General features: G+C 45.8%; 1 protein-coding gene across 1 annotated transcript; it reads right to left on the bottom strand.

The window, feature by feature from the left end:
• Window positions 1-5,822: 5,822 nt before the first annotated feature.
• On the bottom strand, window positions 5,823-22,079 carry onecut3a (one cut homeobox 3a). Its single transcript, XM_041935912.1, has 2 exons — window positions 21,041-22,079; window positions 5,823-6,115 (listed from the first exon to the last, which is right to left on the bottom strand). The coding sequence occupies exons 1-2, from the start codon at window positions 22,077-22,079 to the stop codon at window positions 5,823-5,825; spliced, it is 1,332 nt and encodes a 443-aa protein (XP_041791846.1).
• Between the last annotated feature and the right edge of the window lie 2,981 nt (window positions 22,080-25,060).

Here is a 25,060-nt window from a genome sequence, read left to right on the forward strand (position 1 = left end):
TATTCCTCGCGGCTGGTTACATCATCATTAGATTAGCAGGAAGTTGTGGTGGGTGATGGGAATTATGGTCTCTGCACCACAGGTCTTGTTTTCTACTCCTGCAGTGCACTACGTTGTGGCAGTAGGAATGCAGGAAGGTGAAAAGTGACGGGGGATGACGAGGGAGTGGATTTAAAATGTGTCATGGGTTTTGGTTCGGAGCATCGCGCAAGTCATGTGGAGCTGGAACGTTGCAGTCAGATTTGGTGGGATGGGTGACGTTTTGGGGAGTGGAAGAGGTGGTGGGGCAGTCGTTTGGCAGTCGGGCATTACAGCTCGTCGCAACTCAGAGAGCCTCTTTTCCCCTGGTTTTGTTCCTCCATCCTCCCCTTCCTCCTCCCCACTGGCCTGCCCTCTCTCTACCTTTTTTCTTGTTTTGAAACTGATTGTCTTCTACCATCACAAAGACACTTGGTTCTGATTGATTAACAGGTAACAGAAGAGGGAGAGCACAGTGTGACTGGGGGTGTCTACATCAGTCCCATTGGCAACCTTCGATCCCACAGTGAAACGACACACACATATGCTGTTTGACAGCAAATGCTGACGTCATTTCGGGTCGGATTGTCAGTTGCCAGATGGTACTGCGGTTGGTTGGTCGGTCAGTCAGTAAGAAATGGTTTCAAATTTTCGCATGACAAATATTGCAACCCATAGTAAAGGAACATAAAAAAGAAACACTTTGTCTTCCACATAGGTACAAATGAGCACACATACACAGGTTGAAGAAAAGCATGTAGACAGACATACAGGTATATTCAAGGCCGCTCGGGCCTGCGTGTGTCCCTCTGATTAACTCCAAGTAAACAGCCCGTCTTTGGAAAAGCAAGACACACATTTCAGGACCCGAGTGAGGACCACAAGCTGAGGAATGAAGATTGAATGCTATTGATTGGGAGGAGAGGAGTTTGACCTCCCCCAGCACACACTGCCCCCTACTGTCTGGATTTATATACATCAAAGAAACATGGGGAAAGGGGAAGGGTTGCAACAACACATGCACACAACCAGTGAATCCAACAGTGACGGAAATTCTAAAAACAAGGACCCCTCCAACGCCTAAAACCCAAATCCTCCCACCCCATTTTTTTTTGTTTTGTTAACCAAAATATCCCCCACCCTTTCTCCACCCACTCCCAAGTCTTTCCATCCTCCTCCTCTCCCCACAAAATCACAGGTCATTCCTGTTGGTTTCTATACAGTTATACAATATCCATGCACAAAAGAAAAAAGCGCACCTTCTTTTCAACAGGAGGTGCTGGTCTTTAATATTCTAAGAACATCAGGAGCACTTGAACACACCCAGGAACCTTCAAAAGTAACTGTGAAATCGTTTTTTTTTTTTCAGAGAAAAGACAACTTAAAGGCAGAAGAAAGCTAACAATGAGTAAAAGGTTATTCCTCCTTTGGTTTAACATCAAATTTTTGGTTTAGAATTCAGCCCAAATCCTGTTTTTGTCATTTCTTTCTTTGTTTTTTTTCTTGTTTTTGTTTTTTTTTTCTTATTTTTGTTTTTTTTCCTTTAAATGTACCCGCCTTGGAGAGAGCTTTGAACTAAACATCTGAAGTGAGTAGCTCTGGCCCCTCTCGCTCTAGTCTAGCCTTCTCTTCTGTCTCTTCTTTTCTCATGTAACCCTCCACAGAAACATTCACAATGTCTTTTCCTTTATGAAAACAGTAAGTACATGCCGTAGCAAAAACAAACAAGAGAACGTACGAGAAAAATGAGCAAACAAATAAAAGGAATTTAACAGTATAAAGCTTCAAGTCACAAGTTCCAAAACTAACTATCATAGTATCATAGTTTCATAATCATTGTTATCATTAGCAGTATTATTTTCAGTCTAAATTACATAAAGTTTACATGAAAGGTTTTTGAGGTATTTCAGAATTAATTGTCAACACACGCCTACCGAGTCTTAGCACTAGCCAGGGGGAGAGGTCGACTGGACAGACAAGGTGGAGGGAGGAGAGAATTTGTATCTATAAACTGTCAGTGAGTCTTCCACACTTTTCTAGTGCAGCCTCTGTGCTTGCACGCAGTGGAGAGAGAGAGAGCGAGCGAGAGAGAGACATTTAGTGGTATGGTTTTACATCTACAGCCCTCCGAGCGCTGAGAGCCTCGGCCTTTCTACCCCCCTCTTGCTCTGTTACACAAAAATATCTCTGATGCGAGAGAGGTAAAGTGGCTTAGAGTCTGAGCACACCGGGCGGAGGGAGAAAAAAAAACACCAAGGCTGTGAGCTACTAGAAGATCAACGATACAGTAACAAAGACTGACAGATTAAGGAGTAACATATAATTTTGTTTCAAATAAATAGTGTATAGAAAATGTTTTATAGACTTTCTACATGATAAAGTGCTTGTATTCTAGTGTATCAAGATGGAAAGTCAATATGGGAGAAAATGCTGACACAGCCCCCACTCTGTGTCCCTCTCTTTGGCCCCCCTTTCTGTCCATCCAATTATGGGTGCATTGTCTGAATGTGAGTGCATGTTTGTAAATGGGTGTGCAGCTATATGCATGCACACGCATTGATGTGTGAGTGTGTGTGTGTGTCCAGTGCAGTCCCACCCGTGGTTGAAGGGAAAAGGCACTCAACTCTGTCTGCAAGGCAGCCACCTCCTCCTATGTGGCGCGATGCAGTCCGACTGCGCTGTTAGTACAAACATGTGTGTGTCTAATATTGTCAGTTCGTTGTCTGTTATGGTTTTGGGCAAAGAGGGGGGGGATTTTTTTTTCTTCTTTTTTTTTTTTTTTTATCTTTTTTGTTTTGTACGTCCCCCTAGGCAGTTTGGGACCGGTAGGCTGCAGTATCTTTGGTATTAGTGGCGGTTTCACAAACCACTCAGCTTAGTGAGGTAGCCACATTGGTTCTCACTACAAACAAATGTCATTTTGTCAGCCTAATACCTAGAGCTGAATCTAGCTATTTACCTATGCTCACTGAACTGTATACCACAAGTCGATTTTAGCTCATCATCCTTTGGCGACGTTAACTCACTGCTTACAGCAACGTGAAGTTAGTCAGTACCTCTCAATCAGCTCCTCTGCAATGACCATCTCTTATCTAATCTGCACCGCTAATCTGACTACATTGTTGGAAATGCTACAGTTGCATCTTAAGACCATACAGATAACTATTGAGTCCCGAGCTTTTCCCCCCACCCACCCTCCAATAAAACACACTGAATCAGCCAGGACATTTGGAGGTCATGTTTTGTCCCCCTCCGTTTTACCCCATTCTTGGGGCTCATCTTAAAGGGGGCTGAGAGTACCACAGTTCTGACATGAAATGCCAAAAGAGAGAGACCGTCCGTCATTTATTCTTCTCTTCAGCAGGTCCCTGTTTTTCTTTTTTTCTCTTTCTCATGGTAAATGTCTCGTCCGAGTCTATATTCACACAGAATGCAAAAAAAAAAAACAAAAGTACATCCTTCATTGGCCTCAGTCCTTGCATCCCTCTTTTTTTTCCTTTTAAAAAGTCCTTCCTTTTTTGTTTTTGAATTATCAACAAGGTGCCTTACTTATGCACAACAGAGCACAATAGTAACAAGAAATAGAAACTTTGTGTCTATGGTACTAATTAAATACCCGCATCAATATAGAGAGGAAGAGAGAAAGAGAGGAGGGCAATGGGGTTAGAGGGATAGAGGAGGTAGAGAACCAAAGATAGAATGAGAGATTTTTCTTCTGCTTCAAAATGTGTCCAGTTATGTGTTGGAGACATTTTCTTCTGTATTTGTAACACATACTGTATGTGTGGTATCTTTGTCATTTGAGGTTTGGTTATTGTATGCCTTAAAATCTGATTCTTTTTTTCATCGTTTTACTAAAAAAGTATATTTTAATTCAGTTAAAAGCTGATTGTTGGCTGCTATGGCACACACCGCCCGTCGTCAGTGGGGCGCTCTGTAGCTTTGTGTGAACCCTAGTACCATATTCTTTGATTCGCATTAAGGCAGTAAGCATTGGCACTAATTATTGTAGCATTTTGACAGCGGAGTGTGGTGGTTAGCTTTGGGTTAGCTACTGATAACCCTTGTGTGGGAATAACCAGGAGATTTGGTTTGAATCACATCTGCTGAGAGCCTTTTTTTGCAAACAGATGGGATGGAAGGATGGAAGAATGATTTGACAAATTATGAAGCCTCCCAAAATAATGGAAATTAAACCTCCACTGCACCTCAAATGTGTCTGTCTCAGCGAGCCTTTCTGTTCTTTTCACTCTGTTGTCCTTTTCTGCCCCCTCTCTGTGTAATTTCTGTACTTGTATTTTGTGGATTCTTTAAGATTTGGATTGGCTAAATAAATCCCTGCCTTTGCTAAATCCCTGCGTTTTCAGCATTCAGTTTAACCATCCCCCTCCTCTGGCTTCACCAGTGCTGGTTGGATGAGGAACAACAATAGGATAATGGTTAGCTATTGATCTGCCTTCAAAGAGCTGTGAGGGCCTGAATGTGTTGTGCCATGACTTCTCCTCAGCATCTAGTGGCTCTTCCCTCCCTCTCCTCCACTCTTAGCCCCATTGCTCTGCTGGATGCAGGTCTCTGCTATCGACAGCAGGGGGCACTGTTGCTCTGCCAGCGCAGGCAGGACCTGGGAGGGAGAGGTGTGCTGCTGCTGCTGCTGCTGCTGCTGCTGCTGCTGCTGCTGCTGCTATGAGGCCTTTGTGTCCCCATCTCCAGTGGGTTCCATGTGCTCCTCTTACATTCTGCTTTTCATATGCAGCTGTAATGTAGTTGGCTGGATGCCCGAGCGTGTTGTTGTCGCTTGGTTCTCAGTTATTGATCAGAGGAAAAGCTCCCAGCAGAACAAAGAGCTTGTCCAGACATCTCACCCGCCTCTCCTGTTGGTCAGAGAAACACAGACTCTAGGCTCAGGCTGAAAGTAACAATGACATGTCTCCCTACAGGCCTCCAACATCTGTGCAAAAAATATAGACCTGGGCCTGGAAGACCTGAGTATCTACTGCCGAGCGTCTTGAGTTTCACCTTCAGGAGGGGTCAAGGCCCCGCTCTCTCTGTCTGCATCGATTCATTTTTCAATTCATTAGTTTGCCGTATGATCGGGCTGAGCTGCTCTCTGAAATGGCTGGCCATCAGGGAATACCTTTGGCCGAGGAATGAAGGAGACTACAGGAGGAGGGGGAGGTAGAGGCGGAGAATTGGAAAGCCTTGTTGTTTTTTTCATAGGCTGCGTTGTTTTCTTTATGACGGCCTTGTGTGTGCAGGATGGGGCTTGGATAATAAGGCTATGTGCTGTTCTGTTGTCAGATTTATTGCCGTTCTTTTCGCCCTTGTTGCTTCCGTGTGCCGGCATAGAGGGGATGAGAGGGAGACTAAAGAGGCAGACACAAAGGAGGTGAGTTGGGAGAAAAAGCAGAATCAGTGGCTACTTGGGCGGTGAAGGAGGCCGGCATATATGTCTGGTACCGTCCAACAAAAACATCAAATCTTTGGTGTCTCTTTACTTTGTCAGATGCCATAAAAATGATTTTCTTTCAAAAAAGACAGAATCAATGATTGTCCTTATGTGAGCAATGCAGAGTGGACCTGACTTCGCAATTCACCTTTAGATTATGCTTGTTTCAGGTGAGCGCTTGAAATTCTGACTGACAAAAAAGATGATTGCATGGCACAAAGGATTTCTTTCAGGCAGAGGACACATTCAGACGGTCCAGGCCAGGTAGGGTTGTTGTAGACAGATTTCACAGCCAATTTCCCATGTTGCCTGTTGTTCCAACCTGGTTCCTCGGCCCTCTGAAGGTCCTCTCCTCCTCTCAGGCTTTGGAGAAAGTGGTGGCGGATGTGCCCGGCTGCCCGGGGCTGGCACCGTGGTCATCGTGCCAGCGGTCCACGCAGCGGCGGCGCGCATTCATAAAGAAGTTGCTGACGGTGCTGAGCTCCAGGCCGAGCTGCTGGGAGATGGTGATCTGCATTTCCTTGGATGGGCGCTTGTTCTCCTTGAAGATGGCGATGAGTGTGCGGCGCTGCAGGTCAGTGAAGACCAGACGCTGTTTCTTGGGCGCCGTGTTGCGGTCCTTGTGTTGCTCCTGTTCTTTGCGCTTGCAGGCTTGGTGTGGATGGCAGCGGTGGGAGGGATAGGGATGAAAGTGGGAGGCAAAGAGGGGAAAGAAAACAAAAAGCAAGGTAAATATACAAAAGTGGAGTATTTTCATGATTAAACAACAAAGACAGAATGTGGAGGGAAGTGAAGTAACTAAATGTATCATTAGCCAATACTTAAACACATAAAAACTAGTTTATACTACAGCAGAGATTCTACAGCTCCATCTCTATTGCCATATTAAAGTTGATTTAAAGCTAATCCATGCCTCCTGCCCAGTGGGAATATTCCTTCCATCCTGCAGAGTGCAGACAGGGAGCCAGCCTGCGGTGAGAGAAAGATGGGGTGAGGAAGGGGGGGCGGGGGGTAGGACTGGCTGTTGCCTGCTAGCTGGAGACACTGCTGTTTGATTCAATATTAATGCAGTTTGAGTCGCAATGGGGGACTGAGTGACTGTTGCACAAAAGTAAGCATTTTGTGTGTGTGTGTGTCTGTGTGTGTGTGTGTGTGTGTGTGTGTGTGTGTGTGTGTGTGGAAATAAGAGATAGAGGAGGGGCAGATGCATGGAAAGAAAAGAACAGAAAAGGTGGAGGAGTAAGACAAAGTGTGTGCGTGCGTGTGTGTGTGTGTGTGTGTGCGTGCAAGAGCCAAAGAGAGGAGCTGAGAGGAGGAAGGAGGGGTGGCGAGCGAAGGAGAAAGAGAGATATTGACCGACTTTGCTGTAGGAATTGGGGGGTTCTCTGTAGGGACTGAGGTCAGAATCCCCCCCAGCAGGTCTACAGTCTGCTACTTCAAACATAGCCCACTGGAGCCCACTCTATTGAGCTCTGAGAGGGTATTTATAACCCAGTGCCCCCCCTCCTCCCCAAACACAAACACTCGAGAGGTGCATGCACCGGCTGCTACGAGCCCCTTCCCATACGCAGAGCAATTTTCAAAAGAAAACACACCGAGTGTACTCGTACGTTTGGGAGGGGGTGGTGGGGTTGTAGGCAGCGAACACAGAAATTAATAGTTAATAGAATGTTGTATTGTGGGTAAGTGTGTTGTAACTCAAAATATTTGTAGGAGAACTGGTGGAAAGCAGCAGACAGGTGCAGCGGGGGAAAAAAAAGGCAGAAACGGCGCCCAGAGATGATGTAGCAGGAGTTGTGCGTGCACGTGTGCATGTGTGTGTGGGCGGTTAAGGCACCACCTCTGCAGCCACATGTTCCCCTGCTGGCTGAGGATCGAAGTTCTGCCAGAACGGACTGTGTGTCCCTCTCAGCTTCCCTACTGTCTCAATAAAACGAGAGCAAATTGGAGAGAGAAAGAGAGAGAAAGATGCCATCCCTGTGGGGTCTCCACCTGCTGCCGTTCGTATTGTTTGATACTTTCATACTCGCCTTCAATAATGTCTCACTCTCACGCTGTGTGTGTGTGTGTGTGTGTGTGTGTGTGTGTGTGTGTGTGCGTGTGCGTGCGTGTGTGCGTGCATGTGTGAGTGTGTGTCTTGATGCATTTAAGGACAGTTTTTTTTTGTTATATGTGCTACTTGCGTGTGCGCATGAGTGTGTAGATGTGTGTGTTTGGGAGGGGGAGGTTGTGATTATGCTGAAGTGGCTGGAGCCAAGCAGTGGCGCTGTGTGTCTAATTACAGTGGAACAGAGCCCATTGATCAGCCGTTGCAGTCCAATCTGTTTACTACAGATGTCTAACCTGCACACTGGCCCATCCATCATATTCATATTTCACATCAACACCGCAGCTATATATATCACACAAATGCACACATGCTAATATGCCACATACAGATTTGTCTAAACGCATGCTTGTACGTACAGTATGTATATCAGCATATATGATGCTTTATTATAGGATTGAGGGGTGAGGAAGAGGAGGAGGAGGATGTCACTCTATCTGGATTTTTTCACATTATCACAGTGACTCTCAGTAGATCAGATGCTACAGGGTGAGAAGGACAGACCATGAAAGCTTTAGTTAGGGAATTGTTGACCCGAATGAGGCCTGCGTTCACTAAAATGATAATTTCTTGCATCTATTATTGTCGTTTTCTTTAACGAAGTTGCTCTAAATGATGACGTAACAAGCGTTTGCATTTCTTTGAGTGACACTGGCCTGCAAACACATACCAAACAAGATGTTATCCGGCATTTCAGGGGATAACCGTTGGCAGGCCGGCTTACAATGGATTTATTAGAGAATAGATTCATCAATATGAAATGTTTAGAATTAGTTTCAGAAAAATCCAGTTCTCACTTCTTATTCAAGCAAACATCAGCTGGCTGACAGACGTCCAACTCTGAGAAAAGCTTGTATGAAAATGAGATCTGACTTCTTTCCATACACCATTTGTGGGCTCCTCAAACATATAGTGAGGACAATATACAGATTATCAAGACACTGACTAAATTATATACTCATATATTCCATATAATTATATAAATTTTACATTATAGTGTTTTATCATTCATAAAAGTTTATTGTTTTCCAGTTAGCTCCGCCAGTGACATAAGAGACAACATCGAACTTTCTGAGGTCAGATTGTTCTTCTCAGTCCTCAAAATCAATCCAGGCACCAAACTGCACTTTAATTTGAAGTTTATAACATGTTCAAAGCAAAACTAACACACACACCAGTTAGTGACTGTAACTGTCAACCAATATACTGAGCTGCAATCTTTAAGAAACAGAACATCTGCATCCGAGAAGAGAAGAGCTGAGCTGAGCAGAAAATGCTCTAGTTAGTAAAACTCAGTCATAAGATACTTTACAGCTGCAAACACAATTTTAGGGGTATCCACTTGTGAAGGCTCTCTACTTGTTCTACATGTGGTGGATTTGCACTGCATCAGCCCCCCCCCCCCCCCCCCCCCCCCCCCCCCCCCCCCCCGCTGACCAGAGACAAGCTGCCACTTCTACTCCGCAAAGACGTTCTTTCCCCGCTGGCTTTGACTCGCGCGGATTCGTTTCCCAGCAGGACGATGAGCCTAAACATGCGGTGAGGCTCTGTGTCAGGCCTGTTTGAAGAGGAGCAGCACGGAGCGCTGTGTCCTGCTTTGCCTCCACCTTCACCGTCGACCTCACTCAACATGTTTGGGAACACTCAAACAGTCTCTCAGCTCTAAAACTGGGCTGGAGTCACGTGATATTTGAACACATTTCAACATTTATTAATACATGACTTTTCTGACACTTTTGACTCATTGCAAACGTGTATTAATGTACAGTAGCTGATGCAACAGCATTTTTATATCTGACCTTGCTTTTAGAATAACTTCCCCTGCTTTTCTTGCCAGAGCAGTACAGTTAATATTATTATCAACATGCTGTAGATTTTTTACCGTCTCTGTTTTGATGTCCACACTGAGTTTTTCATCTATTTTATGCAGCTTCTGGTCGGCTTTAACGCCTTTACTTCCCTCCAGCGTGTGGCCTTTTCCGTCTGTCAAGATGTGTGACCTTGCACAGGTATGCATATAATCACACACACACACACACACACACTCACACACTGGCCACACACCTTTAAAATCTGAAGCGTTTCATCTTGCATAATACACTGCTTTTCTCTTCTAATGAAAATTAATCAAGGGGCTTTATAAGTAGCAACAATTTGTCTCTCTTTACTTATTTTATCTACTCTCTTCCAAGTAGAGAATATTTTGCTTTTCACAAACACTCTCACTGTCATTCTGTGAATTTTCAGGCAGTAAAATCAACACGGATCTATTTAGTTACAGAAAGAGGATTCTTCCAAAATCTATGAATGGATTTGTTTTTAAGGAGCCAAGAAATCTGTTGGGTAAATGCTTTGGGATACTAACAGCTGATCGGCATTTTTAAATACAATTTTGAGGATTCTCTTTAAATCTCCAAATACTTTGACTTTATATCCATAAACGCTGTCTTTTTTTGCGCAAGAAGCACATTAAAAATGAGCAGACGGAGGCGCGCTTCTGTCTCAATGCGCCTCCACAACAGCCTCAGACAGTCCCGGCTCCTCTCACCACCTCTCCCCACCGGCGAGTCACGTCCTGCCACCTCATCGACCGCTTGCTTTGTGCCTTTCGGCCGGCAGGTGTCGCCCTCGCAGTGGCCCGGCTGCACGGGGCGCCATAGTGCGCTGCCTTTGCTACAGGCGCTGGATTTAGTAATCAATATCGATCGATCGGTGAGGAAGGGGGCCCTGATTACTGAACCAAGCTCAGCGTAGAAAAGAAAAAAAATCGATCATTGCAGCTTTTAGAGCTACAGTAGGCACCGAGCAGAGAGACGGACACAAACTCATGCACAAAGAGCAACCGGACGAGGGCAGAAATTCTGGTTTGGTGCTGAGTGTTTTCTGAGGTGTGCATCCTGCTGCTGCCACGCGGGCGGAGAGAAATGCGATTTCTATTGCTCTCTACATGCAGCTGTGAACAGGAGCTGACCTACTTTGAATGGATCTCTCAGACTCCTCGCAAAAATTAACAATGCCCATCGTGGCTTTCGTGATTTCAATGCTTAGTTTTCTGTTTTTCTTTGCTATAATGTTTTTATTCTGCATGAATGTTAGTTTCAAGCGAATGTGAAGGCCATGCGGTGTTTTTCTCTTAAACTATCAAATTCTTTAATGGGTGATTTTGCAACTCATCCTTTCCGCTCGGGCGAAAAAGGGCCTATTTCTCTTCCACTGATGACATTAATATTCTTTGCTTCACGACAAACCAAGCGAGGTTAAGAGAAAGGCCCTGGGTGTTCAATATCGATCGATAGATTCGTGAATAATTCGTGTGTGAAATTCAGTTCGTCCAATTAATTATGCCTCGGAGGGGGGGTGAAGGGGGGTTGGTGGAGAGGAGATTCATGAAAGGGGTGGAGACGCGTAAACACACCAGGAAGGAAGCGTGATGATCCGGCTTTCTGTCTGAGCACTGAGCATCCGAGAGAGGAAAATAAGTAAACCATCATCACCTGTGTGTGTGTGTGTGTGTGTGTGTGTGTGTGTGTGTGTGTGTGTGTGTGTGTGTGTGTGTGTGTGTTCTCCACAGCTGTCTCAGGCCTCCTCTGTCCCTGCAGATGTGTGAGTCCATCCTGAGCATTAATCATTTATTGATCATCGCTGCCCTTCCTGCTCATAATGAGAAAGTCAAACGGCCTAATATTGCGCCTGTAGTGCTTTATGAAACCATGATTACGCATCTGCATCTGAAATGATTCCCGCTCGCTTTTTTTTCTCTCCAAACACTGATCTCGGTTTGAAGTGCACTCCCGGAGCCCTGTTTGTAAAGCAGACGGGGGGTCAACGTCTGCTGATTTAATTAATCTACCAATAAACATGTTTACCGGTTACGGTTCGTCGCGTTTATACGCACACAAACACGCACACACGCGTGGAGAGAGGCGCACTGCAGCCCGCTTATTGTTGGGAAGAAATCCTGTCCTGTCCTCACGAATAATCAGTGCGGGGCCAGGTTGCTTGTACTCTTCTCCAGATCGCAAGACGCATGATTGGGCAATTTGATGTTTAGGCTTCCAGCCTATTTATTAAGTAACGTCTGTGCTGTTTCTCATGGGCTGTTGCCCTAAAGATTGATAGCAGCGTGTACTTGCGCACGGCCCTCCTCTGTATACTGTGGCATTTATTTCACTGTGGCTGCAGGGCAATGCCAGGCTCTCTCTCTCTCTCTCTCTCTCTCTCTCTCTCTCTCTCTCTCTCTCTCTCTCTCTCTCTCTCTCTCAAAACACTTCCAGCTCGATACTCCTTAATGTAATGAGCGAGAATTGGTGTTAATATACTGATAAAGCGACACGATTTGTTTGTTTGCCTTCTCCCGCGACTCAGCTGCGAGGCATTTCTACTGCAGCACTTCAATAACACTCAACCTGAACTCAGTTACACCTTCGCCCGCATCCCACCTCAGTTAAGTCTCAGCTTGTCTGCCTGCAACGCTTTGCCTTTACCTTTCCAGGTTTGCTGGATCGCACGTCGCAGCCATGCATGCATGCACGGAATTTACATTTTGATTCTTTTTTATTTCCTTAATAAACACACCGACAATTTGATGTTACCCGAGTCGCTTTGAGATGCACAAAATGAACCTGAGAAATATAATTTTATCCAGCTCTGCTTTCACACCAACGTGTTATTAGCAAGCCAGTGGTAAACCTAAGAAATTGCATAGGGCTAAAAAAGAAAATCAATAATCAGTAAAGGCTGCTGCCTGTGATGATCACGCTCCTTATGAGGTTTTAGATAATTAAATGCACTGAGCCATTGAGGGAATCGTATGACTGAATTTTAACCTGCATTATTATTATTATTATTTATTTATTTGCCAGTTTAATAGCAGCTTTGGTCTGCGTGGTGTGCCACTTATTTGTATGAGTGGCTCCATTGTTGAAGTGATACTCTTATCTGCGATTCTCATTGATTTCGTTCATAATTGCTTTGACCAGTTATGCGTGATATAGCGGTAATGATCATGATGCTTTATTTTGTAGAGACGGGCGGGCCTACGGTTTCATTCCCCGCAAACAACAGGTGTGGCCCCGCTGTGTGTGTTTTTCTGTCATTTATGAATTCGTCATGAGCGACTTTAGATGAATTATGCTTGAATTCTGGTTGTGCTGGATGAGTGTGCGTGAAATTTTATCATAAATAAATAACTAAAAAAATCACCACAAACATATTACTTAAAAAACAATTAATTAACTATTGAACTGCTTTTAAAAATTAATTCACCTCGTAAACAATTAATGAACATTTTAAGAAATAAGCTGCGCCTCTGTGGGGGTCTCTTGGATCTGGTGTGGGTGAGCGGAGGCTGCAGAGGCGCTGCGGCCGGTCAGTGGTCCCCCATGTCTGGGCTCATGCGGATGTGAAACCGGTGCCAGGATTCAAACACCCTTTAAGATCATTTTTATTTTCTGAATCCAGTTTACACACTTCTTAAAGCTGAGTAAGTCTGCCAGAAGCTCATTTATAGTGAAACACAAAGCAAACGAACAGACCAGAGGAGGAAAGGTAAAAGAAAGTTACCTAAATTAACTAGTTGACTTTTTTTTTTCTTGTGTGGATGCCTCAACTCCTTGTCACCACTAATGTTGAGGCGCACCCGTTTAGAAAAGTTACATGGCGGGAATATCGAAATATGCTGATATTCTTGAAATGTCAGCTGTCACTCCTCTGCTAATTTCTTATTTGTCGCAGGAGAATCAGCTGAACTGATCTGCAGTCAGATGATACTGTTTACTCTCCGCGGGGAGACCGACAGGTTTTCAATACCCAGGAATTTTCCAGATTCAGTTCAATACAGTTCTCACTCAATCATGTGAGGAGAGAGTCAACAGAAGTATTTCTAAATCAGCCCTATTGCGGTGACCTAATTGCATTTATCTGGTTTATTTTCCCCAATGCAGAGCAAAGCATGGACTGAAATAAATAAAGCGTGTTTATTATTCTGTATCACGTTAGTCTCTTTTACTTAAGGGCGTTTTTTTATTAGGGTTTATTATAGGATTTATTTCCTCCAAGCTCCGATTGCTGCCTTTTGAAAATCAAATTGAAAATTGTAAATAAAAAAAGTGTCCTCTAATTATTTATTTGTTTATTTCAAGACAGTCTCAAATAATCTTAATAATTAATTCTGTGTGCAACTATTCTGACTACTAATGAAAACAGATGTGGTATGATAATAAAATGTAATAATAATAATAATAAGAAGAAGAACGTAAACAATAATAATGTCGTTTTATAATTGGTGGTATAAATAACATAATTAAGGCTGCAGTCTGTAAAAATGGTTATTTTTGTCAGTCGAGAGAAAAATCAACTCACACACACACACAAACGCGCGCGCACGCACACTCACTCACACACACACGCACCTTGCAGTGTTTTTCTAAACGTTCAGAAATCCCAACTAAAGAAACAGCAGTCAGCATTTTCATATCGGCTCAGTAAAGCAGCAAATTAAACAAATTATTAATTGTGGAATAACCCGCAGCCTGTTCGTTATATTTAATAACATGTAATATAAAGGCTGTATGCGCTGACATCGATTCATTCATCAATTGATTTCACAGTCGTTTTGTTCCTTTGTTGATCTGTGTGGGGTTGCCCAACCGGAGTTTCGGGTTGCATCTGTGGGTACGATAAGCTGTGTGTGTGTGTGTGTGTGTGTGTGTGTGTGTGTGTGTGTGTGTGTGTGTGTGTGTGTGTGTGTGTGTGTGTGTGTGTGTGTGTGTGTGTGTTTGCGGTTTTGCCTGTGATCGACCCTGTAGGAAGACTTAGAGGTTCCGAACAAACCATCTGTAGGCTCTCCTTTCCAGAGAGGCCCGGCGAGCTCCTGGCATGCTGCTTTATTTTCCGCGTGATTCAGCCGGAGATTAATCATTGAATCCTAAAGGAGACTAAACGACCGCATACATTTACACACTGCAATTTTAACACCTCATTTAATCACATATCGGCTTGCAAAATCATACATTTGTATGTAGCCTATGTAAGGGATCATTTTATTGGATATAAGGAAAGTGTTGCTTATTGCGTTTCCTCTTTTTCGCCCCACTTGTTTTTTCCACAATGAAAACTGAACAAATAAGCGGAATAATCCGCTTCCATATGCAGAAATCAGACCCTCGATTTAAGAGATTTCACGTCTCTAACAGCAGATTAAATGACTTCTTCCTCTTTAAGAAACCTTAAACTGTTCGACTGCATTCGTGCCTTCTCTTCTCCTTAATTGCATGTACAATGTCCTTGCCGTGTATTCTTAGGCTGCGCATTAAACCAGCCATTATCGGGCCTTTAATAACCGATGGCCTGCCAGGGCGTCAGATAAGCAGCCAGTGTGCAGGACACACCGCTGGACGCGGATTTATAACAACCCCTCCCCCCAAAAGTAATCGGTTACTTATTTCCCAGTAGTATCAAACTCCTTTGATACTCTGTGGGAGCAGCACTATCAGAGTCACCTGAGTGCTGACATCTCAGGTAACTGCTTGCTCAGTAAAATAAAATCTGAGGATCATCAGGGCGGTGTTTGGGTGAAGACGGTTAAAAGAGGAGGCGATGCACCTTTAAATTCTTCTTTTGACCATTTTAACGGTCAAATGGTTGAAAAGACACTGAAATTCGTGGGTGGAGCTGCAGAGGAAGCAGCGGTACCTGCGTGCGTGTGCGTGCGCGCGGGACGCGCCGAGCCAGACCCAGTTTTTTGGGGGGCATCGCGGCGTTACGTAACAGCTCGCTGAGCTCCATCCACTCAGTGCTGATGTGCTCTGGTCGACGTTTTAATTGCACAACAGCCGCGCTCTTTGGAGCCGCCGCTTGCCTCGGCTCTTATGTAAAGCGCTGCAGATTGTGGCGGGTCAAAAGCCACCACAGTATGATTTGTTTGTTCATCACGCATGTTCACACAGAGACCCACAGCGTCCAGCCCGCGCTTTAAAAACCCCTTTTGTGCAGCCCCTTGAATCCAGAGGGCGAGGCCGAGTAATGACATTTAATTATGATTATCTTAAATTTGGGGAGATTTTTTTGTATTTTTGCCTGCAGGGAGGGGGGGCGGGGGGCACACAAAGTGCCATTAACCCTTTGATGCTAGCCGCGTGCATTCAGTCGACTCTGCCAGCAATTTGATTTAAAGGTCATTCTCTCCTATCGATCCGGTTTGGCGAGGGGGCGACGGAGTAGCGTAGGAATTGATCATCTAAAATAGAAGAGACGGCATTCGAGACTGTACAGAGTCCAGACCTCTCCTGCATTTATAATTGCAAAGCACGCCCCCCGTGTGAATTGGAACGAGGTGTGTGTGTGTGTGTGTGTGTGTGTGTCTAAAGAGAGAAATAAATGGGTGAAGATGTGGGAGATGGTGCAGGCTGCTGCTTCTGTCGCTAATCTGATTTCTATTAAAATTACGCTATTTCGAATAACAAGGTCGACTTGGTCAGAGCAGTGCGCGCAGGACGTAACAGTGTGGGTGGGATGTAGCCTGTAATGAGCGAAAGGAGGTTAACCGTCTCTGAACTTTAAGTCGTCTCATGCTGCTAATCCGTCTCCGTTGCAGAATCAGCGCGGAGCAGCCAAAACCTCTCCGATTTGAAAGTCGGCGTTTGACTGATTTGACCAGGGCGCGCGGCGAGGTGTGCAGCAAGCCAGCGCGGGAGCATGCGTTGATTAGTCATTCTGTTGTGCGTTTTGAAGGGTGAGCTGTTAATGGGAGAAATGGCGTTGCATGGTGGAGATGGAGGGGGTTGCATGGCTGCATGGCGCAGCTCCAGAGATGGAAAGCAGAGGCCGGGGAATGGAAATCGATACAGATTCAGGGCTCGCCAGATCGGCCTTAACAATGTGGCGCAGACGCACTCTACATCCCGATCACATACACGCAGGAGAGCAGAAACGGGGGAGGCGACACGTATGCAGGCTGTAGCTGCTGCTCTGATGTTGTCCTGTAGTCAGGCAGCGGTGGAGAATCTTACAGGGAGCCTCTAGCTGCAGTCATGTGGATGAACGAATTCAGATTTAGGGCGCATGTGGAGGCGTTTTTCTCAAAGGTCCTAATTTCTACATAACTTCACGATGCATTTCTTTATGAATATTCACTCCAGACCAAGATTTATGCAAATGTAAAGTTGGATTAATTGCCTCCACCCTCTCGTACAGCCAGCCTCTTCATTGCCGGGTTGCAGATAATGATGCAAGGCGTGAGATGTCATTCATCTGGAATGAGCTACACTGAACCCGGGATTTAAACAAAATAGCCTCGAGGTATAACCTCAAGAAAATGACTGTTGCTCTCCCACCAGAGGATTTCAAAGGCGATGCTTGTACATGCGTGTCTCAGTACTTACAGCACACGTTGCTGTGCTTAACGAACAACGAGGCTCTGAAACCGCAGCTGCACTGTTTACCCCCCTATCTTCCCCTCACACATCAATTATTAACGTACCAATCGATCATTTCGCAGGCTAACATCAAGCCATCTCTTCATGAAAAAAAAAATCCTGTTTTAGATTAACCTGCATCAATCACATCTTAATGCCCTATCCAATTAAACCCATTATCCTGTCTTAAATGACCGAAAAGAAGCGAAACTCCTGACTATTTCTGTTGCTCTGGGATATTTTGATGAGCATCCAAAGGATCAAAACGACCTCCAGTATGTATTCTGCAGCATCCAAAAAAAAAAAAAAAAGAAAGGCAGAGATGTGATTTAAATGGAAACCCCGGCTGGCTTCTTGCTGGGCTGGAACGTAGGGTGCAGGGTGGTGTGATTGACGCGATTGTAGATTGTAATATTGATCGATGGGTGGAAGCTGTTGGATGAAATAATGGTGTTTATGGCCTACAAGAATGCTATTAACTATGTATTGGTAAAACTCCAGTTCACCACCTTGAACTGTCCTCAGAACAGAGCGAAGGTGCTGCAGTTCAGCGGGGATGCGGACGCACATTTCAGCACTCTGGACAGCGCCTTGAAACTGACCTGCAGGACTGAACCACAGTGTGTGCTTCCTCATAATGAATGCTTTGTAGGAGGAAATAAAAAAGCAGGTTGTAACCTTCTCTAGGCAACATGCAGATGAAGATAAATCTGTTTACTTTGCGAAAAAGAATAATTAATACCATCTTCTCTCTTAAATATTCTGTTTTTATCAGTTTGCTGCAACCAAATAAGACACAAGCCTGGGTTTAACTCGAAATTATTAACTGCAGACTAAAATTAAAGGCATGGCCTGTAAGGAAGCCAACTGGTCAACTCAATGAAAATATTTTTACCGCGAACATCAATGTAGGCACTGCGGTGATGCACGCGCGGAGGGGAAAGGGCGCAGTGTGACGGGGATGGGGGATGGTGGATGTGGAGGAGTATTGCTCCAGGATTAGGCCTGTGTAAACGGCGTGTAGTCCATTGAAACATGAATAGAGGCCTCTCACCCTCACTCTCAACAATGTTTCTCCGGCGTGTCCTGTGGGTCTTGACCTGCACACCCTGGCACGTGCTCCGGCCATTCAAATGGTAATAAACCAACTGCGCCCCCCCCCAAATCCCTTTTTGAGGGATGCCATGGCACCTCATCACTGTCTCGTGGGAGAATGACGGGATAGGGCATCCGCGGTGAGGAACAGGAATGCTTGCGTCACGTTGTTGTGAAATAAAACGCCATTTGTGGTGGCACGCCGGATGCTTGGTGATGTAACTGAGTATTTTCTGTGTTGGGAAGACGTGTATGGCGTGAATATGACAGTATAACCCAAACCTCGTAGGACAAATGAGAGAGAGCATCACAGAGACAACAAATGGAGCAAGATTACAGCAAAGAAAGGTGTGCAATAGCGTTTTTCTTTTTTTTCTTTTTAAAATAACAGCTGTCCTATTTCCCCCCTTTTCCGGCTCTCGCCTCCCCCCTCTGCTCCAGGGGAGAGACCAATGGGAGAGAGTGCTGAGGCGGGATAATTGATAGATGCACTGGCTATCCTTATCGATCAGGGCTGTATTGACCCGACCAAATACATTGAGATGGAGTGTGGAATTCAACACAGATGCAAAGACGAATTGTTTTCATCGTTAATGCGATCTTTAAATGCCTTCCAAACCTCACTTTGCCCCGGTCTTTCTCACTTGTGCAGCTCTACAGTGAAGCCGCCTATTTATTTATACAGTGGGCGGCTGATGCATTAAGATGCTACGTATGAAAAGACATGCAAAGGTTAAAGCTTTTTGCAGGGCCTGGGAGTTATGGGTCTGCATATGAAGAACACAATAGGTGGGAAAGCCTGTGGGTCTTTGCCCTCGTTGCATTAGGAGATGTTAAGCGTGAAGGGCACACACACACACACACACACAAACACACACACACACCCCTAAACGGGCCTATCTCTGCTCTGTTTTTCGTTCCAGGGGTGTATTGTCATGTGTGTGTGCAGACACTGGCATTTTCACATTAGCTAAGCAGGGCAGCTGCATTGATTTGTGTGACTGTGATGAATTTGGAATAGTAATTTGAATTTATTGATTGATGTGGCCGAGCGAGTATAGCCCAGCCTCACTTTCAGCATCCCCCCAACTCCCACTCCCAGCCCACATGCGCACCGAGGATAATGGTGATTTTAAATGCAATAAGTAAAATGTTGCTCCCTGCATTTACATACTAGTCATTTGTCATTTTGCCCAACTGGATTTTTTTTTTCTGAGACCTATTGTGACAGCAGGTTAATGCACGACACACAATACGCGCAGGAAATGTGCTGATTCAAGAAGAAAATGCATATTTAATGGATATGTATAATAAAATGTGTTTTACAAAAGAAAATGTCATAACATCTATCGCCAGTGGAGCAAAATAAGATAAGAGTGCAGCCCTAATTTCCATTCTACGACCACATACGCACACACACACACACACACACACACACACACACACACACACACACACACCTTGCACCTATAGGCTGCCCTGGGCCTGACCAACATTAAGATATGCAGTAGGTGTGCACTGCACAGGACTGTGCCACTCCAACATGTCAATTGGATTGTAGGGGGGTTTATCCTGATGCCGGGTGTGGAAGATATAGAACCCCACAGCCCAATTAGCTTTAACAGCAGTGGCACTTAAAGAGACAATTGTGGAGTGTTTAAATCTTTATTTACCAGAACCCCACTAAATGCGCAAAGGAACAATTTACATGCCATTAAGTGCTTTTCAATAGGGCATTGACTGGAACTAAAATATGCCACTATATCTGCTTAATTGAACTGTTCGCTGAAATACGACACAGAAGAGCTGATTGACGTTTGGGAGCGCGGCACGTCTAAACAGGGCCTTTACGCAAACATCGATGAGGGGGGACCTCTCACTCACATCTCTGTTTTAACCCCACTGCGACGTCTCTCGTTTTCATTTGCATCCTGTTAATCAGGTGGCGAGTGTTAAAGGGTTTAAAGGCGGGCGGGGACACGAGTTCACAGCGTTTAGTGCCAGCGCAATAAAACTCCAAACGATGGGTGAAAGAGGCGAGCCTCTCGGAAAGACAAAATGGAAACACGGTGAGGGTTTGTGCCACAGTTCGTGTCTCACTGAACAGAAGTAATGTCCGCAAACCACATAAACACAATTTGTAAGTATCAGAAAACAGGCCCAAAAGCAACTACATGGATGCCCGGAGTGCAGAGGAGACAGCACAGGCCAGAGAAAGACGCATCTGTTTGTGTCTCTGTCTTTCAGATCCAGATCGATCATTTATCAGTGTGCTACTCTGAAAGGGGACGCCTGGACCTGAAATATTGATCCATAAGAGGTCATGCTCCCCCGACTCTTTGGCCAGGCCTCAGACAATCCTTGTTTGCGGCGACGCGCTTATTTGACAGCGGGGGGGGGGGGGGGGGGGGGGGTAACAGAGTATTAGTTAGTTACTTTGGTACAAAGGATTAGAGGTTGCGGTGATTTCTAAAGTGTATCTTTGTTTTGCATTGTTTTTCGAGTAATAGTGCCACGATGTAATCAGTTTTGATCACATCCTGTTTCGATATCCTTTGTTTGGTCTCTTTCTGTTTGTGTGTGGTGAGAGAGTGAGACAGAGGGACGTGTGTATCCATGCTCTGGCCGTGCGTAAAACCTCTGTATGTGCGGAAGAACGAACACATCTGTGCAGACCGCGTTTGCACCGTGTCTGCTTTGGAGAGATGCCTCCTCTCTTTTGTTTATAACACCTCCAGTGTTGCACAGCGTCTGTTTATACTATCATGGATTGTAGCATCAATCAAAATATAGATTTCCCCCAACATTTAACACCCCAACTGTCATGATGAAGTTTTACTCGATACAATCGACTAATAACTTCTAGTAATGTCTGTTTGAGCAGCTATTGACAGTCTCGCCACATTGACTTCGAATTGATCCCTCCACATCACTCAGGTTGGGAGCTGTCTCCTCACTCACCTGCAAGCCTGAGCGCCGACATCCGCTGGAACTCGGGCTCCTGGAGCCACTTCCACATCCTCCTGAACGTCTCCCGGCCAGACTTGAGTTTACTCCACGGTTTAGGATTCCGCAGCAGGTCGGACAGAGTTCCCTGGGACCGGCACAAGATCCTCTGAGCAAAGATGGCCTGGGGGATGCTGTAGCGCTTGAGCTCTGCCGTTATTCGCTGTGCCACCTCCTTGGTGTTTATCTCCTCCACCTGCCCTGACCCAGCTCCCTGCCCGCCTCCCACCACCGTCTGCCTGTCCCGGTCTGACAGCATGGACCCGTTTGCCTGAGAGTGCGGATGGCTGTGATGGTGCATGCCGTTCAAGGATGCCATGAGCCCGGCCCCGTGGCCCCCGAGACCACGGGCCAGGTGATCCTCGCCCCGGGACAGCATGGCTGCGTGGGATTCGAAGCCCCCCGAGGAGATCATCTTGTCGTTGGAGAGGTGAGCTCCGGGACCGTAGGCGCTGAGAGTCTGCTGGGAGCTGTGCAAAGACCCCAGACCGTTGGACAGAGGGGATAGAGGCTGCCCCATGCCGGACATGTCTTTGGGGTAGTGGCCGTAGAGGTTACCCATGGAGGCGAGGCTTCGGTCGTCCCTCATCAGGGTGAAGCTGCCGCTGACGTTACCGGCCGCGAGTCGCTGGTGCGCCGGATGATGGTGAGCATGTGGGTGTGGATGGTGAAATTTCTCCGAGACGGTGGATATGGGGGGCAGGTGCTGCAGCGGCGTCAGCGTGGTGTAGGTGCTGCTCAGGCTCATCCCGGAGTCGCACGACATGGTCATTGCCGGATGCAGGGGTGCAGACAAAGCGTGGTCTGTGCGGTAGTCCCCTGCTCCCTCCAGTATCGAGGCCATGCTGGACACCATGGCTGACCGTCCGTGCGACACCAAGTTCCGATGCGACGCCGACGACTGGCGCGCGTGTGGGGAGTTCATTAAGTCGCTCGTTTGATGGGAGTGAGATACGCCGTGCAGATTTCCAATGTTTTCCATTGTAAGCTCCATCGTTGAAAGGATCTTTATTTCCACCCCTCTCGCCACTCTCTCGCTCTCTCCCTCGCTGCTCTCCCTCTCTCACTGTCGCTCTATCTCACACTCCTTTCCAATAAATTTTGAACGATTTCAAATCCAAGCCATTGATTGTAGTTGCCTCTCTGCAGTCAATCCAGCATGGTTTTAAAAGATCGGGCCCCGGCCGCCACACAAACTGCGCCGCAAACCTCCGCTCGCTGTGTGAAGGTGCGCCTGCCTGGATTTCTCTCGCCGTAGAGCACCTTCCACTATACCCAAAGCGCTGCTCTGCTCTCTGTGTGTATATTGACGCGCCCGCGCTCATGTTAAGATGAGACCGAGCCTGTGCGCATGTGCGCGCCCCCGTGGTGTATCCTCGCACTCGCGCATACTGTCTGGGGCCAGCCTGACGTCACTGGCCCCTATGTCATGGGTTGTTCGTGTTGCACACTGAGCCCGACATTCCTGAAAAAAGATTGCATTAGACACCGTTAAGATAAAAAACAGAACTGCTGTCCTCTGCAGCGTGTGCAACGTTTACTTTCAGATGGATAAGAGGGACGCGCGCCCTGTTTTCTCTGATAAAAGCGCTTGACACGGCGCCAGACGCGCATGTGATGCCTCTGCTGAAGGTTAAATATTAATTGACATGTGTCACATCAGGCCACGAGTGTGATGGGAAGAGCGCAACTTCTCTCAGCCTCCGCCTCTATTCTTTCTATTTATAAATTTAAGATGCTTCTTGAAGGAATTAATTGTAGATGTAAATAAATTCTTTAAGAGTTTAAAACATGAGATGCGCAGCTTTGGACCGCGTAGTTTGACCTTTGACACGTATAAATGATAACCAGCTTCCCGATGAAATTACATTTGCGTCTCTCTTCTCACAGTCTGAAAAGTAAACGGTCGAATGTTTCCAGTGTCTTGGCGTTTAGCTTTCGCTTCTAACTTTTTCCTCCAAGTGAATTCTCTTCTCTTCTCTCTCTCGCTCTCTCTCTCTCCAGCAGATGTTACTGAATAAATTTGTGGAGTTTCATTTCATCATAGCCTCTAGGCTTTGACCCCTTTGGCATCTTTGCTCCTCGGATTCAGGCCACGAAAATCAAACTCCCTCACACCAACTCTCTCGGCAGTGTTTCGAGCCGTGCAAACTTCTGCGCGAAACTTGCAGCTCGCTTGACGTCAATCCAGGTCAGCAATCCATCAATGTCAAAGTATGTATGGATCAGGAGATGCATCGATAGGTTGGTGCCTATTGCGCACAATATGGATGCGATATAGCAGCACGTCGAGATCGAGGGACCGGTTTCTGCAAAGGGCTGAAGAACAAGTCACGCGTTTTGGGTGGAAACCGAGTGCTGTCAAAAATTCCTCTTTCATCCGCTGTAATCACCGAGTAAATACGGCTTTATTTATTCCAGGTATTGCTTCCTATTATGGGGCAGAAGCACTGTCATGAGCACCTGCAGAGTCCAGCGCAATGTGACCAATAATCCAATATTCAATTTGTTAAAACTCTGGGTTGCCTCGTGTTATTTTGCCCTTATGGCCTCAAAAATCACCACCGATTTAACATAGCACATATCTGACACTAAATCTGATCATTCTAAGCTTCGGAAATGCCTTTATTATATCGCATTATATGTATTTTTGTGTGCAGGCGTCTGCAGGATGAGATGCTAAAACTAGTGACACGTGAGAGTGCAGGAAAACTTACAATCACAACATCAACACCTCTGTGAGACGACTAAACACGCTGTGGTGTGTGTGTGTGTGTGTGTGTGTGTGTGTGTGTGTGTGTGTGTGTGTTGCCACGGATAAACCACAGCAGCCCTCAGCAGGCCCTCCGGTCGACCTGCAAACTATGTGCACACTGTTACAAAGTGAGAAGTCTTGGCATTTACACCGATGTTATGCAAAATGAGGCCATTAGGATTTCGACCCGGAGCTGGGAAAAAATAGTCTAACAATCCAGGAAGTGGCATCACTAATCATTTGCAAATTGCATAAAATAATTTCCCTGACCAGTGTTTACCAACAGTTAGGTCAAGGCCATCCATAACTCCACTGATGAATTGTGATATCGGTGGCCTTGGCACACTGCTCCTCTCCCCCCCAAAAATAATGACCCTAAAAACTGTCTTGCTGATTGCCAACGGGGGATGGTGGCTTTTGGCTTGTGCCATCAGGAGAACAGCAGTGTCCGCTTGGGTTAATGTCCCTGTATTGATCCCAGCAACCACTGCTATCGAAAATGAATTACCGAAGCCCGCACAGCAGCGAATCCGTCATCTGTGCTCAGCCAGCCGGCCAGAGCAGCTTATTGGTCGCGGTGGTGATGGATGTTAACTTTCATTGCTGGCTCCTCGCTCCTAATTCACCAGGGTTTACAACCCAAAACGACGCGCGGAAAACTTTTATACTTTCACCAAGAACTTGTAAAGTTCATATCAGTTCCCCTCCCTTCTCTAATTTCTTCTTAGATTTTATTTATTTATTTATTTATTTATCATTTTTTTTCCACGGGCTCCTGTGCATCATGCAGGGTCACGATAAGTCTACATGGATAACAGAGCAGGGCCAACAGGGCGTGGGGAACTGATCAGTGTACTTTTCCCATTTTCAATCAATCTCCAATGTCAGGAGCTGCTTGCTCAAATCGTTCATTCAGCAAGCCAAAATAAAATTTGAATGCAAAGTAAACCCACTTATCCCCCCCGAAAAAAAAATCCATGTGTCCGCCTAGAGCTCAGTTTTAATTTGTATTTTAATGTACTGTTTTGGAATACTTAAATAAGCATATCCTATGGCAAATACAATATGAAATATTAACTGTGTCGATATCTGCGGTGTGACTGGGGCGATGCCGCAGAGACCCGGTGATTTATTTCATATTAATAACAGCGGGCGAGGCGGTGGCCTCAGCACCACGTTGGCATCGACTTTACTTTACCGCGCGCACACACACACACAGG

Source organism: Chelmon rostratus, chromosome 4 (genome assembly GCF_017976325.1).
Source record: "Chelmon rostratus isolate fCheRos1 chromosome 4, fCheRos1.pri, whole genome shotgun sequence".
NCBI classification, from domain to species: Eukaryota; Metazoa; Chordata; class Actinopteri; order Chaetodontiformes; family Chaetodontidae; genus Chelmon; species Chelmon rostratus.

What these genes read in the sequence shown, in the direction of transcription:
- onecut3a (XM_041935912.1), bottom strand. Translation starts at nt 22,079, where the DNA reads ATGGAGCTTACAATGGAAAACATTGGAAATCTGCACGGCGTATCTCAC. An exon ending in GTCGGCGCTCAGGCTTGCAG is followed by an intron (nt 6,116 to 21,040) that starts GTGAGTGAGGAG and finishes ATCCACACCAAG; the next exon opens with CCTGCAAGCGCAAAGAACAG.